A 16,914-nucleotide genomic window follows, 5' to 3' on the forward strand; every position below is an offset into this window, starting at 1 on the left:
TAAATGTATAGGTTGAGAGTAATTCCGTAATTCGGTTAGCTGTGGGCTTGAGTCTGTTAGACAGGATGCAATGCAATAGGGGGACATACTTATTTGTGTTTTAAAATTGTCACACTCAGGGTCAGGTTAATTGTAGAAGGAATTACACCTACATGTCACACTCAGTTAAGTCTAGTAGGCCCGAGGACGTGCCTGAAGAAAGGAGGGTGCAGTGTAACGATTTTGAGAAGTGTAACGGGTTTTGAGAAGTGTAACGGGTTTTGAGAAGTGTAACGGGTTTTGAGGAGTGTAACAATTTTGGAGGAAGGGTAACGGATGTGAAGAGTATGGTTTTGGTATGGTAACATCCTGGTAATGTAAATAATGGTCGCAGCCGTCCTCCTAATTAATTTCATAGAACATACACGCAGGTCACGATATATCTTTTAAATAGTGTATTTCCTTATTCCATGTAGGCTAAGTATGTGTTTTCCACTAGATTGACTTTGCATTGTATCAAACAAAATAAGCGTAGGCCCTTCCAATTTCCCCAAAACCTCCCTTCCATTTGCCTTCCGCATTTTGGTCGGTTTTTCTCTTCAACCACCATTGGCCACGAGGTAAGGTTGGAGAAGAAAGGCGTGTCTCCACCTCGTCAGAAGAGGGCAGGAGTGAACCGGCCCTAACAGCCAATCAACACCGCGGTGAGTGACCCGGTAGGCGTGCCCTCGGAGCCGGCGGCTTAATTCCGCCGGAGGTGATAAAAGCGACTGCAGGGGACTGCTTTACGAGTCCAGATGAGAGATGAAGAAGAGGCCTTGAGAGATACGCTGGGGGATGACCTGGAAGAGGAGCGCAATCCACCGCAAGCCCTACCTACCTACCTGCCTGCAATATCCCCTGTCGTGGGAGAGACGCGCTGAACGGAGGGAGACGGCTCCACCCCAGGAAGAGGAGCAGGTGTGCCGAGCCAGCGCGTGACGGCCGCGGATACGCGACGGAGGTTTTCCCGCCAAAACCGCGAGGGGTTGAAAGCTGCGGCCTCCGACCTTGCCTTCCTCTCAAGCAAGCAACCTCGAGCCATTACCTGCCTGCAATATCCACCGTGTGAGTGTGAACGTCCTGTCCTACTCGTTTGTCTTGGGGATTAAGTAAATGAAATAGAATAAGTTAACAATGCACTGTGTGACTGCTCTTTTCCATCTATTGCTGTAAATAATATTGGTCGCTCTAAAATATTGCTTGTGTGTGTATAATAAATCTGTTCTTCCTCCAAACTCTGTCTTTCTTCTCTCTTCTTCTCTTTCGGTCGCTTTAGAGGTTTCCCAATTGAATATCTGTAGCGCGATTAGTCAACGTTCGGGTGGAATCGGGTTCTAATCGGGGAGTAACTGTTCGGACGCGGTTAAATACACCACCGCTCGGTAAAATAACATCCAAAAACCGTGTCCGTAACAATATATACACATACACACACACACACACCTCTCTTATAGTATATATTATTAGAAAAGGATGTTATTAGGAATTGTCGGAGTAGTAGTATGTGAAGGACCTTACGGATTGTTGGACCAGGTGTATGAAAAAGCACCTATCGGTGCTTTTTGGCTGGTGGCTGGTTCGACAGTGACTCCGTGACTCCGTGACTCCGTAAATTGTTTCTTGTGTTGGTAAATCATGTCCTTGCATTGGCCTGGGTTTGTTTTGTAACCCGGCCATTTTTCGGTCGTTACATTCTAATCGACAGGATTTGTTTCGCAACGGATCTAGCTAAAAGGCCTATACCGTTCGTAAAATACCATGGAATTTTTCACATCTACGACTGCAAGTGGAACAGCCAGCTTTTGCTTTCCCTCTGCTCCTGCATGATGCAGCGTCCCACTTCTGCAACACCTGGGACATCGTTCATCATCCAGTTCTTTCCTGTTGGGAATCAGGACAGTCATTGTTTGAACTAGAGAAAGAGTTTATGCTGTTACCCTCTTGCTGAAAAAGTATGCCATTGATATTTTTTTGGTTTCTAGGTGACCTTTGGACTTAACGGAGACGGATACTGCAGCTGTTGGCAGTCATGTCTGCATGTTGTGGTCCTTGTGTTCTCTCCTGCTGCTTCGTGCTCATCGTGGCCTCCGTTGCTGCTCTCACCGGAGCATTGGTGTCTCCTGCGTGGAGGTCTTGGCAGCTTGGTGAATTTGGATCTAAAAGTCCCAAAGTGGTGATTGTATATGAAGGCCTGTGGTCTCGCTGTGTTGGCTACACTAGTGGCGATTGCATTGCAGACGATCCTTTGTGGCCTGGAGTCACCGACCGGCTCGACATGCGACTCATGCAGCTTTTGTTGCCTCCAGCGGCATTTGCGGCTTTCCTGGCATCTCTGATGAACATTGTGGGTATATGTTTGGTATGCAACAGCCAGAGAGCACCGATTGCTACGGATCACTCTGGCCCCTCTTGCTCAACTAACCCTGCTGCTTTCCAGATACTTGCAGCCATCCTATTGGCTTTGGCAACTGTATTAGGCCTTCCACCAACAATATGGGCTGTTCTTGGTGGAATTGGTGGACCACAGGCTCTGCCGGCTGGTGGTGCAGGCTGGTGGAATGGTTATGCCATATATTTGGCCCTGGGGGCGCTAGCAGGTTGCTTTGTGACGTCAACAGTCCTTGCATTCTGGTACTGCACATGCCGCCCTCTGCCGACATCCTACAATGTAGTCCCTAGCTGGTACCCACTTCAGGTTATTCCATACAATTGCCAATCGGCACCGTCGTCCGTGGGTTATGCAACTTCACGAACCGACTCGCGGATGTTGCAGCGTGTAATGTAAATAGGAAAACCTGTGCCGTAAACATTTTTTTGTACCTTTTGGTAAATTATTCAACAGCAGAGTGAAGCAGCTAAATCGTAATTAATGAAGCGGTTCTGATTCGCTCAATGAAGCACACATTGTGCCGTTTTGCATAAGGGTTAGGCATAGGGTCGGATTGTGTTTTGTATCCACAACAGGTGAACTGCGAGCAGGTCGAGTTGGTTCTGTCAAATAAAACAAATGGGTCAAATAATTTTAAGTTTACGTATATATGGGAGAACTTTTACATCCGGATAGTTATTCTTATCAAAATATTTCCTTTATTTATAACTTTCTCTCTCTAATTGTTGGACCAATCGTATTCAAATCTTGGTGGACAGGGGAACGCAGCTATGGAGTGTAACACACAAACATATTTAATACGTTTTTTATGTTAACACAAACCTCAGAGGGAATAGCGATAAGTTGATCTACGCTCTACCTCTCCATCCTTTCAATGAGAGGATTTCGCTGAAGAACTTAAAACACCATTGCACTTACAGGTGCGGAAGCTTTCATGCTGGCGTGGATTTTATCCTCACTTGAACGAATGGTGTGTGTGAGATGGACTCGTTCACGTGATACTCGCGGCCCACCGACGCTACACTCATCGCTCCACGCAACTCGTCTAAAATCATAATTTTCTCTGCTGATGTCATAACCTTACTTTGATGTGTCATAATTACAAATGTCACAATCGGTCCATTGATGAAAATAATTTCCACGAAAGGTGGATATCCAAGATGGCACAAGAGTTAGTTTGGCGAAGAAGTTAAACGACTTGAACACTTACTTTGGATTACTTTTCATCCATTTCAAAACAAACGTGTCTCAATGTAAGGATTGCCAAGTTATATCAATATTATCAATTGAGTATTATTTTAAGCAATGAGATGTAACATGGTAAGCCTCAGGTTTTCCAGATTACATCTCATTGCCCTAAAGTTATATCTCAGTGATGCCAAGTTATATTATCTTAGGAAAACACTACACATCAACTATAGGCCACTCGTGGTAAATAGACACTGTACGGAAGTTATTATATTAAAGTCCAAGGGACAGCTGGAAATGGACGTGTGGGATTGAGAATGATGTTAAATGATGACTAAAATACGCAATTTGGTGTCCGTCTGACCGTGATACATTTGGTCGTTGCTTGTCAAATCCCAACCAAACTTGACAGGACAAAGGGTCACATGATGGAGGTTATATGATTTAATTTTTCCCCCCTCCCCAAAGGGTTTTCTGCCTTGGGTGAAATCCGTGTTAAGATGTACATCTTTGTTGAGATAGCTAATCATGCCCTTTTTCCAAGGCCACTTCTAATAACAAAAGTAATATTTATTATCACTAATGATAATAATATTACAAAACAATATTAATGCTAATAATATCCCTCCTCCCCAAGCGTTTTTCCTCCTTGGACAAATGCTGTGTTGACGTGAATAAATTGCTTATCGTGGAGTATCATGAGGCAAGTTTACGAGAAGTAAAAAAAAAAGAAGATTATAAAGCACAAACATGTATGATTACCTTTTTTAAACAGTCACTACTGCTGTTTAACACAAAACAAATAAATCCGGAGGAATCCCGAATCCCGACGTCCAAAACAAATAAATCCGGAGGAATCACGATGTCCTTGAGGCATTACGCAGTCGTGGCCAAAAATATTGGCACCCTTGCACTTTTTTCAAATAATGCATCATTTCTTCCAGAAAATTGTTGAAATTACAAAATATTTTCTGATCCACATTTGTATTTCTTTGGTTTGCAGTGGAACAAAACAAAAAAAGTTGAAAAAATTACTAAATCTTAGCTTATTCCACACAGAAATCCTAAAATGGCCTGGAAAATATTATTGGCACCTTTTAGAAGTTGTTAGAAATAATTAGATTTCAAACAGGTAATTCTCCTTTACTTTGGAATTGAACTCACCTGTGGTGATTGCAGGTGCCTGCAATATAAAAATCACTCATTCAACCAGTTTGAATGGAGAAAAGGAGTCATTCTGCTGTTTTGTGTCACTGTGTATACCACAATGAGCATGGAGAAAAGAAAGAAAATCAGAGAATTGTCTGAGGAGGTCAGACACAAGATTGTAGCCAAGCATGGACAATCTCAAGGCTTCAAATCCATCTCCAGAGACCTTGATGTTCCTGTGCCCACCGTACGCAATGTTATCAGGAAGTTTAAGGCCCATGGCACTGTAGCCAACCTCCCTGGACGTGGCCGCAAGAGAAAACTTCCTCGAAGGTTGCAGTGAAGGATTGTTCGAATGGTGGAGAAAGCACCTCGGTCAACTGCCAAACAGATTCAAGCTGACCTTCAGACACAAGGTTCAACGCGCACCATCCGTCGCTAACTCAATGAAAGGGGGTTCTATGGTGGGAAACCCAGGAGGCCCCCATTGCTGAGAGAGAGAGACCCAAACACACCTGAACAAGCCAAAATCCTTCTGGGAGAATGTCCTGTGGACAGAAATGAGATCAAATTAGAGCTTTTTGGTAAAGCACAGCATCTCTGTTTACAGAAAACACAATGAAACCTTCAAAGAAAAGAACACCTTCCCTACAATCAAACATGGAGGAGGTTCAGTGATGTTTTGGGGTTGCTGTGCTGCCTCTGGCACTGGGTGCCTTGAATGTGTGTATGGCATCATGAAATCAGGAGATTACCAAGGCATTTTGGAGCGCAGTGTTCAACCCAGTGTCAGAAAGCTAGGTCTCCATCGAAGGTCATTGGTCTTGCAGCAGGACAATGACCCCAAACACACTTCAAAAAGCACCCAGAAATATTTCAAGACAAAACGCTGGACTGTTCTGAAGTGGCCAGCAATGAGTTCAGATCTAAATCCCATTAAAAACTGTGAGATCTGAAAACAGCAGTTGGGAGAAGGCACCCTTCAACTCTGGGAGAACTGGAGCAGTTTCCACAAGAAGAGTGGGCCAAACTGCCAGTAGAGAGGTGGAGGAAGCTCATTCATGGCTATAGGAAGCGCTTGACTGCAGCTATTTTGTCCAAAGGCTGTGCTACAAAATATTAAGTCAAGGGTGTCAATAATTTTGTCAATGCCATTTATTTTTATTTTCTGATTTTAAAGGATAAATTAAGTTCTGAATTAAAAACAAAGGTTCTGTAATATTAACAGTGAAATAAAGAATTGTGGAGACCAAATACTTTTGTCAATTTCAACATCTTTTTCGAAAAAATTGTGAGTTATTTGAAGAAGGTGTAAGGGTGCCAATATTTTTGGCCACGACTGTATGCCGATGGTGTCCACCACAGACTAACATACCAGAGCCTAGATCTACTGTAATACCCTAAAGAATCTATATACCCTTCCTGCCACTCCCATAGGGGAGTGGTTGTACTAGTGTAATAAAATGCAAAAATACAACAAGACTGAAAAAGGATGAGGATGAAAGCTGCATGGTAAACATGCATGACATCACAGTGTGATGCCCGAGGGGTTTGGACACCATGTATGGCGTTGGTGAAGAGGAAACGGTATCATGGATCACTCTGAGAAAGAGAACAACTTGAGAAAGACAAATCACTCTGATCACTCCTGAGAAAGACAGAAACATAAACAATGAATTCAATAGTCAAATATTTTAAAATGCTCTTATCTACCACAGTGTGTGTATATCTACCATTCCGTCAATGCCAGAGGAGAATTCAGGACTAATAGTGGTACACTCATTAAGTATATTCGTTATTTGTATATTTACTATTAAGTATATTTGTACATCCAAAGAAGTTTCAAAGTACAACACTAACTTCGCTTCAAAGGTTTTGATTTCCTGCCTTAAAACTAGAAGTGGTTTGCCACTCAATACTATGAGCAGCTTCCTGTGTCACATAACATTTGGGATTTTAATGGAGTATCCAAGATAGACATGGTGGCCTCGCAGGATAGCTTAGAGCATGGGGAGGGGGTAATGAAGGAGTCATCAAAGACGATGCTGTCACGGTGAAAGTCGGGTTCCTTGGTCCATGAGAAGATAACACACTAAAAACACACATTCAGGATTCTAACATGACAAACTTCTGGTGAAAAGCCGATTCTCTCTGACGGAATTCTCAAAGTCCTCATCTTATTTGCCGCAACGTATTGCTGTGAGGCTCACTTTTCTACAAGGATAAACATTAAAACTAAGGCAATAAATACACAGGATCTTGCTAATGGCCGATGAAGTGCTCCAGCTATGCAAAGCCTCGCATCTCAAGGCTGATGAAGAAGCAATTTGAACCATCATTTTACCAAATATTGCTTATCATGTGTTGGAACTTGCTTACCCATAGGGCTCGCGATACCGGGCCATGAGGATTATGCATCTTCGATTTTTCCGAAACTTGGAATACAAGTTAAAGTTTATTTTTAGTAACCAATGCATGGCAAATTATCTTGGGAAAATGATGAGAATAAAATAAAAGTATGTTTTTCATTCCCAATCTTCATTTTCTCACATTTGCCTTTTTTTTTTTGGCTCACTTGGACTTTAGGCCGGTGAGCTTGTACGATCAAGCAGTGTCCGTAGGCAAGTCGGTCAGTAAATTAGACTGTAAACACCAGTCACTATTGCTTGAACCAACCACACGATTTTGATGAAATTTGGCTCCAAGCTTCATATCTGATGCCCAACGAAGGTGTATCGACCACATCAAAATCTGCGCTCATTAATCACACAACCACATTAACGGGTGGAAATCAGGCCCAAAACGCTAAAAACAAAATCCTGCCCTAAAACAGGGGGCGTAACATCAGCAGCACAGCCATACCCGCAGCCAAATACATGACCTGTAACCTGTAAAAACACGACCTGTAAACATGTATCGCTGTAATTGGCATAGAGAGGGCTTCCTTTCTAGCAATCACATGATGAGATTCTTCAAATGAACAAAATTTCGATATTTTATGATGCCATTGATTGTTGCTCCTGATCCAGGTGAGCTTCAGGACCTGTGGTCCTATTTTTGTTAAAGGAAGGGTAATTAAAAAAAAAATTTAAGGAAATTTTAATGACAAAACTCAAATGGTAAATTGAAATTTCAGGTCAATTGGATGAAAATTGATGATTTTAATATGTTATGCTGACCTTTGACCTTTAGACAAAAGAAATAATTTACCTTCTCCATATTATCATAATAAAGCTTTGGTAAAAATTTGATGACAAAACTCAAAGGGTAAATTGAAATTTCAGGTCAATTGGATGAAAATTGATTAAATGTGATGCTGACCTTTGACCTTTTGACAAAATTATTAATTTACCTTCTCCATATCATAGTAAAGCTTTGGTAAAAACTTGATGACAAAACTCAAAGGGTAAATTGAAATTTCAGGTCAATTGGATGAAAATGGATTAATTATGTGATGCTGACCTTTGATCTTCTGCCAAAATTATTAATTTACCTTCTCCGTATTATCATAATAAAGCTTTGGTAAAAATTTGATGACAAAACTCAAAGGGTAAATTGAAATTTCAGGTCAATTTGGATGAAAATGGATTAATTATGTTATGCTGACCTTTGACCTTTAGACAAAATTATTAATTTACCTTCTCCATATTATCATAATAAAGCTTTGGTAAAAATTTGATGACAAAGCTCAAAGGGTAAGTTGAAATTTCAGGTCAATTGGATGAAAATGGATTAATTATGTGATGCTGACCTTTGATCTTTTGCCAAAATTATTAATTTACCTTCTCCGTATTATCATAATAAAGCTTTGGTAAAAATTTGATGACAAACCTCAAAGGGTAAATTGAAATTTCAGGTCAATTGGATGAATCACACCCCCCCCCCCCCCCCCCCATCCAGACCAAATTCAGATCCTGGGGGGACAGGGCCTTCTCCATCGCTGCTCCCACCCTCTGGAACTCACTACCTCACACCATCAGAGACTCCTCCTCACTCACCACATTCAAAACATCACTCAAGACCCACCTGTTCCCACCCACCTGTTCAGCACTGCATTCAACATTCAACCCACAGCATTTAACCCCTGACTATCACTTCTCCTTCTCCCTCCTTTTGCTTTAAATATTTCCCTATTGATTCTTGTCTTTTTGCAATTGTTGTTTTCATGTTTTGTTATGCATTATGTTTTGCACTCTGTCAAAGCGCCTTTGGGCTTCATGAAAAGCGCTATACAAAAGAAATGAATTATTATTATTATTAAAATTGATTAAATGTGATGCTGACCTTTGACCTTTTGACAAAATTATTAATTTACCTTCTCCATATCATAATAAAGCTTTGGTAAAAACTTGATGACAAAACTCAAAGGGTAAATTGAAATTTCAGGTCAATTGGATGAAAATGGATTAATTATGTGATGCTGACCTTTGATCTTTTGCCAAAATTATTAATTTACCTTCTCCGTATTATCATAATAAAGCTTTGGTAAAAATTTGATGACAAAACTCAAAGGGTAAATTGAAATTTCAGGTCAATTGGATGAAAATGGATTATGTGATGCTGACCTTTGATCTTTTGACAAAATTATTGATTTGCTTTCTCAATATTCTCATAAAAAAGCTTTGGTAAAAACTTGATGACAAAACTTAAAGGATAAAAAAAAACAAAAAAACGACACGGACAGACAGACACACAAATAAATGATTACAAAACATGGTGTTTGCTGTGCAGGTGATTATGTCTAAATTTATGAAGCTACTATTCTGGAATGTCCAGCAAGCATTTTCAGTATTGGTTATAGCATTAGTGTGGCGGCCACGGAAGCTCACTGGCGTGGTGACATCATTCCGCGCACCAAGTGGGCGGTGGCCACGCCGAGGGGTAGGCGTGGCCTCAGGATATACACCGGGCGCGCAGCCCAGAGCGCGCCAGTGCTACAGTGACCTCTTTTAATAAAGAACAATAAACTTACCGCGTTGTCTGCTTTCTCCTTGGTAGCAAGTCGCGCGCGTAGCACCGTGCACTTCATTGGTGACCTCCGACATTCGAGTCAGCCGTCGCTGACCACCCGAAACCGCCGCAACAATGGCAACCAACGCGGTCTCCATCAAGCTCCCCGAATTCTGGGAGTCACAAGCCGAAGTTTGGTTCCTGCAGGCAGAAGCCCAGTTCCGACTTCGAGGCATCACGGTGGACGACACCATGTACTGCCACGTGGTCGCCGCCCTCGGACCCGGCATGGCCACCCGCGTCGTATCGGTCCTAAGGGATCCACCTGCCGACGGCAAGTACGAGGCGGTCAAGCGTCTCCTCCTCGCCACGTTTGGCCTTACGGTGGACGCACGGGCCGATCGCCTCTTGGACCTCCCCGAGATCGGGGACACGCGACCGTCGGTCCGTATGGATCATATGCTGGCGCTCATGGGCGACGAAACCCCGAACGCCCTATTCCGGGCGTTATTTCAAAGCCAGCTGCCAGCACGAGTCCGCCTCGCTTTGGCCGGTTCCGCGTTAACGGAACCCCGTGCGCTCGCTGCCGAGGCCGACAAATACTACGCGGCTTTGGACACGCAGGCGAGTCTTGGCGCGGTCACCGATCCCGAGGCTACCGAGGCTTTCCCTGATGCACCGCACCCCGTGTCCGCCGCCACGCCCCGCCCACCACCACCGCCGCGAAGAAAACCGCGGCCTCCGACGCCGCAGCTGCCCACCTGGTGTTTCTTCCACGCCAAGTTCGGCCACGAGGCTCGGCAGTGTCGCCCGCCGTGCTCATTCGGCAGGTCGGGAAACGGGTGAGCCGACGCTCGGTGGCAACTGTGAGCGTCAGCAATTCAAACAGCCTTCTGTACATAACGGACACCTTGTCCGGGCACCGTTACCTGTGCGACACGGGGGCGCAGGTGAGTGTCGTTCCTGCCGGTACGTCCGACAAGCACACCGCGGGCCGAGGTCCCGCGCTGCTTGCGGCCAATGGTACGTCTATACGCACATACGGAAAACGGTGTCTCTCTCTCTGCGGTTCGGAGGGCAGGTTTTCCGTTGGTCGTTCGTTACGGCCGACGTGCCCATGGCACTGCTCGGCGCGGACTTCTTATGTGCTAATGGATTACTGGTCGATGTAAAGCGCAGAAGGCTTGTCCAGGCTGAGACGTTCAGCTCGCTCGCGTGCGCGCTGCCCAGCTCGTTGAGCAGCTCACAGAGCGGCTCATCGAGCGGCTTGCTGAGCGGTTCCGTTCCGGCCAGGTTCATCTGTACGCTTCCGGCAGCGGACGAATTCGCCCGCCTCCTCGCGGGTTTCCCGGCCCTCACGAGGCCCACCTTCTCGGCAGGGACCGTCAAGCACGGGGTGGAACACCACATCCCCACCGCCGGACCACCAGTCTATGCCCGGGCACGCCGCCTCGAGCCGACGAAGCTCGCGGTAGCGAAAGCGGAATTCGCTACGCTGGAGCGGCTCGGCATCGTGCGGCGCTCCGAGAGCGCGTGGGCGTCCCCGCTCCACATCGTGCCCAAGCCCGGCGGGGGATGGCGACCGTGCGGGGACTACCGGCGCCTCAACGACGCCACCACCCCCGACCGCTACCCCGTCCCCCACATACAGGACTTCTCCGCCCGGTTGGCGGGGATGTCCTTCTTTTCAAAGGTGGACCTCGTGCGCGGCTACCATCAGGTTCCTGTCAGGCCGGAGGACATCCCGAAGACGGCTGTCATCACGCCGTTCGGGCTTTTCGAATTTCTTCGGATGCCCTTCGGTTTGAAAAATGCGGCTCAGGCGTTCCAGCGCCTAATGGACAGCGTCTTGCGTGGCTTGGATTTTTTGTACGTCTACCTGGACGACATCCTCGTCGCCAGCGTGTCCCGCGAAGAGCACCTTCACCACCTCCGCACGCTCTTCGAACGTCTGGGCCAGCACGGCCTGATCGTGAACCCCGCCAAGTGCCGGTTCGGCGTCACCAGCATCGACTTTTTGGGGCACCGCGTCACCAGGCACGGGGCCGTCCCCCTACTGGCCAAGGTGGAAGCGGTGAAGGGGTTTCCGTGCCCCCGCACGATCAAGGGGCTCCAGGAGTTCCTGGGCATGGTAAACTTTTACCATCGGTTCCTGCCCCGCATCACCCAGCTCCTGCGCCCCTTACACGAGGCCCTTCGAGGGAAGCCGGGCAAAGGTGACGTTACCTGGACCGAGCAGATGGACGCGGCGTTCTCGGGCGCGAAGCTCGCCTTGGCCAACGCCACCATGCTCGCGCACCCGGCGCTCGATGCACCGATCGCCCTCACCTCCGACGCCTCGGACTACGCGGTGGGCGCGGTGTACGAGCAATGGGTGCGTGGTGCCTGGAAACCGCTGGCGTTCTTCAGCCGGCAGCTTCGCCCGCCCGAACGCCGTTACAGCACCTTCGACCGCGAGTTGCTTGGGCTTCACCTGGCGGTCAGGCACTTCCGCCATCTGCTCGAGGGCCATGCGTTCACGGCCTTCGTCGACCACAAGCCGCTGGTTTTCGCGATGGGCAAGGTCGCCGAGCCGTGGTCGGGCCGGCAACAGCGTCACCTCGCGGCCGTGTCCGAGTACATGACGGACATCCGGCACGTCGCGGGAAAGGACAACCTGGTGGCCGATTGCCTTTCCCGGGCCGTCGCCCACGCAGTCCACCTTGGCATCGACTATGCCCGGATGGCGGCGGACCAGGCCGCCGACCCCGGGGTCCAGGCCCTGCGGACCGCCGTCACGGGCCTCCGCGTCACCAAGGTGCCCTTCGACGGCGCGGGCACGGCCCTCGTTTGCGACGTCTCCCTCGGGCGGCCTCGCCCCATCGTGCCCGCAGGCTGGCAGCGCCAGGTTTTTGACGCCATCCACGGCCTGTCCCACCCGGGCACGAAGGCCTCCCAGAGGTTGGTCGCCGACAAGTTTGTCTGCCATGGCCTCCGGAAGGCCGTCCGCGGCTGGACCAGGACGTGCCTCGCGTGCCAGCGCGCAAAGGTGCACCGACACACCCAGGCCCCCTTGGCCCCGTTTACGGTGCCGGAACGTCGGTTCGACCACGTTCACGTGGACCTGGTGGGACCTCTGCCCCCCTCGCGGGGTTTCACCCATGTCCTCACCATGGTGGACCGCACCACCCGGTGGCCGGAGGCCATGCCTTTGGCGACGACGACGGCGGCGGACGTCGCACAGGCGTTCATTGCCACCTGGGTCGCCCGGTTCGGCGCCCCCTCGGACATCTCGTCCGACCGCGGCCCCCAGTTCACCTCGGAGCTCTGGGGGGCGGTCGCGCGGGGGCTCGGGGTCCAGCTGCACCGAACCACGGCCTACCACCCCCAGGCCAACGGCCTGTGCGAGCGCTTCCACCGCTCCTTGAAGGCCGTGCTCCGGGCCACCCTCCGCGACGGTGGCTGGGTCGACAGGCTCCCCTGGGTCCTGCTGGGCCTCCGGACGGCGCCCAAGGACGATCTGCGCGCCTCCGCGGTGGAGTTGGTTTTTGGACAACTGCTGCGGGTGCCGGGTGAGTTCCTCCCCGACCCCACGGCACCATGGTCCGCGGCGCAGGAGCGTTCTGCGCTGCAGGAGACCGCCTGGAGGTTCGCCCCGGTGCCGACGGCGCACCACGGGCACCCTCCTACACACGTCGCCCCGGAGCTTCGCACCGCAGAGTACGTCTTCGTCCGGCACGACGCCCACCGGACACCACTGCGGCCCTCGTACGAAGGGCCTTTCCGCGTGCTGGAGAACGGGGTGAAATATATTTCACCCTGGACATCGGCGGCACTCCTGACCGGGTCTCCATAGACCGCCTCAAGCCGGCCCACCTCGACGTGGACCACCCACCGCCGGTGGCTCGGCCCCCGCGTCGGGGCCGCCCCCCTGCGGGCGGACCCCCGGCACCGCCCAGCACCGCAGGCACGCCGCCCCCCGGTCCGGCACCCATCCCGGCTACAGCCGGGGGCATCCCACCTGGCATCTCTGCACCCCGGACGCCGCCGGTAGCCAGAGGGCGCTTCGGCCGGGTCATCCGTTTGCCCCGCAAACTGGCCCTCCAGGTGCGCGGGAATTCTGGGGGGGGCGCGTGTGGCGGACACGGAAGCTCACTGGCGTGGTGACATCATTCCGCGCACCAAGTGGGCGGCGGCCACGCCGAGGGGTAGGCGTGGCCTCAGGATATACACCGGGCGCGCAGCCCGGAGCGCGCCAGTGCTACAGTGAACTCTTTTAATAAAGAACAATAAACTTACCGCGTTGTCCGCTTCCTCCTTGGTAGCAAGTCGCGCGCGTAGCACCGCGCACTTCATTAGTGTCCTTCATCACGTGTGTCAAAGTTATTTGGTACCGCCTACAATATCTGGTCGATGGACTATATCGTGGAATCCAGGTACATACACATACAGTGATACCTGCACCTCTGATGCCAGTGTCATATAAACAATATAAATATCGACAATCAGCTTCATTTTGAATTACCGTACTCTGTCCCTCACTTTCATCACTCAACAGAACTCTCTACATGTCAATAAAAGGGAAGGGGAGTGCACAGTGCACGGGACAGCCCACTCCCTCTCCTGCCTTGTATGCTCCTGCATTACGTTATGCCATAAACTCCCTTGCTCCTCAAAACCCTCCCTCCTTTTATTTTGGCCCCTTGTAAACAGAGAAATGACCGGAAAAGGAACTCACGAGCGTCCGGCACACGACGAGAGACCCGCAGAACGTGCTCAGTTTTAATCACAAACATCTCGAAAAATCACTGCAGGAGTCAAAAAGCGCTGTTAATGACGTCACGACATATTCGAAAAGGAATTTGAGGAAATAGGGCGGGATACGTTTCAGCTTCCGTCTCTGCGTGTAATAATCATATGGACCGGGATTACAACGTCATGATGAACAGGTTATGCAGAAAATGATGAGGAAAGAATACACACTGCAATCTGCACGGAAATCACTCAGGTAAGCACCGACCTAAAGAGAAGTACATAATGACAAAAAACAACATCTCACGGAAGTGACGTCAGGTGAGTCCGACTCCGGTCCGGTAGTGCGCTGGAGTTGATGCAGTAGTACATGGTGCGCTGCGACGTGTGAGTTCTAAACGGATCGTGCGATCCTTGATACAGTACGTGGTACAGTTTAAATTTAATTCAACTTCTTGAATACTCTGGGTCCTTAACAGACTTCCTCTACGTGAACGACATCGCCGTCTATACTCGGGGTTTGTACTCCTGAGCTACACATCGGTGCTTTGCATACATTACTGCCACTGGTACGTCGTACAACTCTGGGATTACACTGAGTTGGTGGAGACGGACTCGCTGAATCCTTGTGTACTCTCTGTTTATTCACTGCTAACAGGTTACAGGGGTACCTTGCATGTCGCGCAGTCTATTTTATTGTGGGGGCGTACACACTTCCCTACACCCACTAAGGAATGGGCCTCCTGCACACTTCCCTACACCCACTAAGGAATGGGCCTCCTGCACACTTCCCTACACCCACTAAGGAATGGGCCTCCTGCACACTTCCCTACACCCACTAAGGAATGGGCCTCCTGCACACTTCCCTACACCCACTAAGGAATGGGCCTCCTGCACACATCCCTACACCCACTAAGGAATGGGCCTCCTGCACACATCCCTACACCCACTAAGGAATGGGCCTCCTGCACACTTCCCTACACCCACTAAGGAATGGGCCTCCTGCACACATCCCTACACCCATGAAGGAATGGGCCTCCTGCACACTTACCTACACCCACTGAGGAATGGGGTCCCACACACTTCCATACACCCACTAAGGAATGTCCCTCCTGCACACTTCCCTACACCCACTAAGTAATGGGCCTCCTGCACACCTCCGTACATCCACTAAGGAATGGGCCTCCTGCACACCTCCGTACATCCACTAAGGAATGGGCCTCCTACACACATCCCTACACCCACTAAGGAATGGGGTCCCACACACTTCCCTACGGCTACACCCACTAAGGAATGGGCCTCCTGCACCCACTAAGGAATAGGCCTCCTGCACACTTCCCGACACCCACTAAGGAATGGGCCTCCTACACACTTCCCTGCACTCACTAAAGGAATGGGCCTCCTACACACTTCCCTACACCCACTAAGGAATGGGCCTCCTGCACACTTCCCTATGGCTACACCCACTAAGGAATGGGCCTCCTACACACTTCCCTGCACTCACTAAAGGAATGGGCCTCCTACACACTTCCCTACACCCACTAAGGAATGGGCCTCCTGCACACTTCCCTATGGCTACACTCACTAAGGAATGGGCCTCCTACACACTTCCCTGCACCCACTAAAGAATGGGCCTCCTACACACTTCCATACACCCACTAAGGAATGGGCCTCCTGCACACTAACCTACACCCACTAAGGAATGGGCCTCCTGCACACTTCACTGCACCCACTAAGAAATGTGCCTCCTACACACTTCCCTGCACCCACTAAGGAATGTGCCTCCTGCACACTTCCCTGCACCCACTAAGGAATGTTCCTTCTGCACACTTCCCTGCACCCACTAAGGAATGTTCCTTCTGCACACTTCCCTACACCCACTAAGGATGTGCCTCCTACACACTTCCCTACACCCACTAAGGAATGGGCCTCCTGCACACTTCCCTATGGCTACACCCACTAAGGAATGGGCCTCCTACACACTTCCCTGCACCCACTAAAGAATGGGCCTCCTACACACTTCCATACACCCACTAAGGAATGGGCCTCCTGCACACTAACCTACACCCACTAAGGAATGGGCCTCCTGCACACTTCACTGCACCCACTAAGAAATGTGCCTCCTACACACTTCCCTGCACCCACTAAGGAATGTGCCTCCTACACACTTCCATACACCCACTAAGGAATGTGCCTCCTGCACACTTCCCTGCACCCACTAAGGAATGTGCCTCCTGCACACTTCCCTGCACCCACTAAGGAATGTGCCTCCTGCACACTTCCCTGCACCCACTAAGGAATGGGCCTCCTGCACACTTCCCTACACCCACTAAGGAATGGGCCTTCTGCACACTTCCCTACACCCACTAAGGATGTGCCTCCTACACACTTCCCTACACCCACAACAGAGCAATTAAACAAACAAAAAATTATCCAAGAATTGGGGAAATTTTTTACGGTGTAGCCCATCCAGCAGAGCCGTTTAG

At 49.5% G+C, this 16,914-nt stretch overlaps 2 protein-coding genes and 1 long non-coding RNA gene across 14 annotated transcripts in view; 2 read left to right on the forward strand and 1 right to left on the reverse strand.

The window, feature by feature from the left end:
- Positions 1-16,914, forward strand: part of ATG5 (autophagy related 5) — a 78,330-nt gene that overhangs the window by 35,005 nt on the left and 26,411 nt on the right. For 2 of the 12 annotated variants that reach the window (XM_078767648.1, XM_068105195.2), the window contains exon 2: positions 2,004-2,165. The exons of 4 other annotated variants lie outside the window; for them this stretch is intronic. In XM_078767648.1, the coding sequence (XP_078623774.1) occupies positions 2,051-2,165 (115 nt within the window). In that variant the 5' untranslated portion in view covers positions 2,004-2,050. Of the gene's footprint in view, positions 1-2,003; positions 2,166-14,688; positions 14,998-16,914 lie in introns of those variants that run through there. 6 more of the 12 variants (XM_078767655.1, XM_078767653.1, XM_068105197.2 and 3 more) reach the window with 6 other exon arrangements.
- SNX17 (sorting nexin 17) overlaps positions 1-16,914 on the reverse strand; it is a 73,933-nt gene that overhangs the window by 229 nt on the left and 56,790 nt on the right. The gene's annotated exons all lie outside the window — the stretch shown is intronic.
- On the forward strand, positions 2,803-9,718 carry LOC137419020 (uncharacterized). Its single transcript, XR_013621239.1, has 2 exons — positions 2,803-7,883; positions 8,032-9,718. It is a non-coding gene; the product is annotated as an uncharacterized LOC137419020 (long non-coding RNA).

This window comes from Myxine glutinosa, chromosome 13 (assembly GCF_964187855.1).
Source record: "Myxine glutinosa chromosome 13, kmMyxGlut1.1, whole genome shotgun sequence".
In the NCBI taxonomy this organism is placed as follows: domain Eukaryota; kingdom Metazoa; phylum Chordata; class Myxini; order Myxiniformes; family Myxinidae; genus Myxine; species Myxine glutinosa.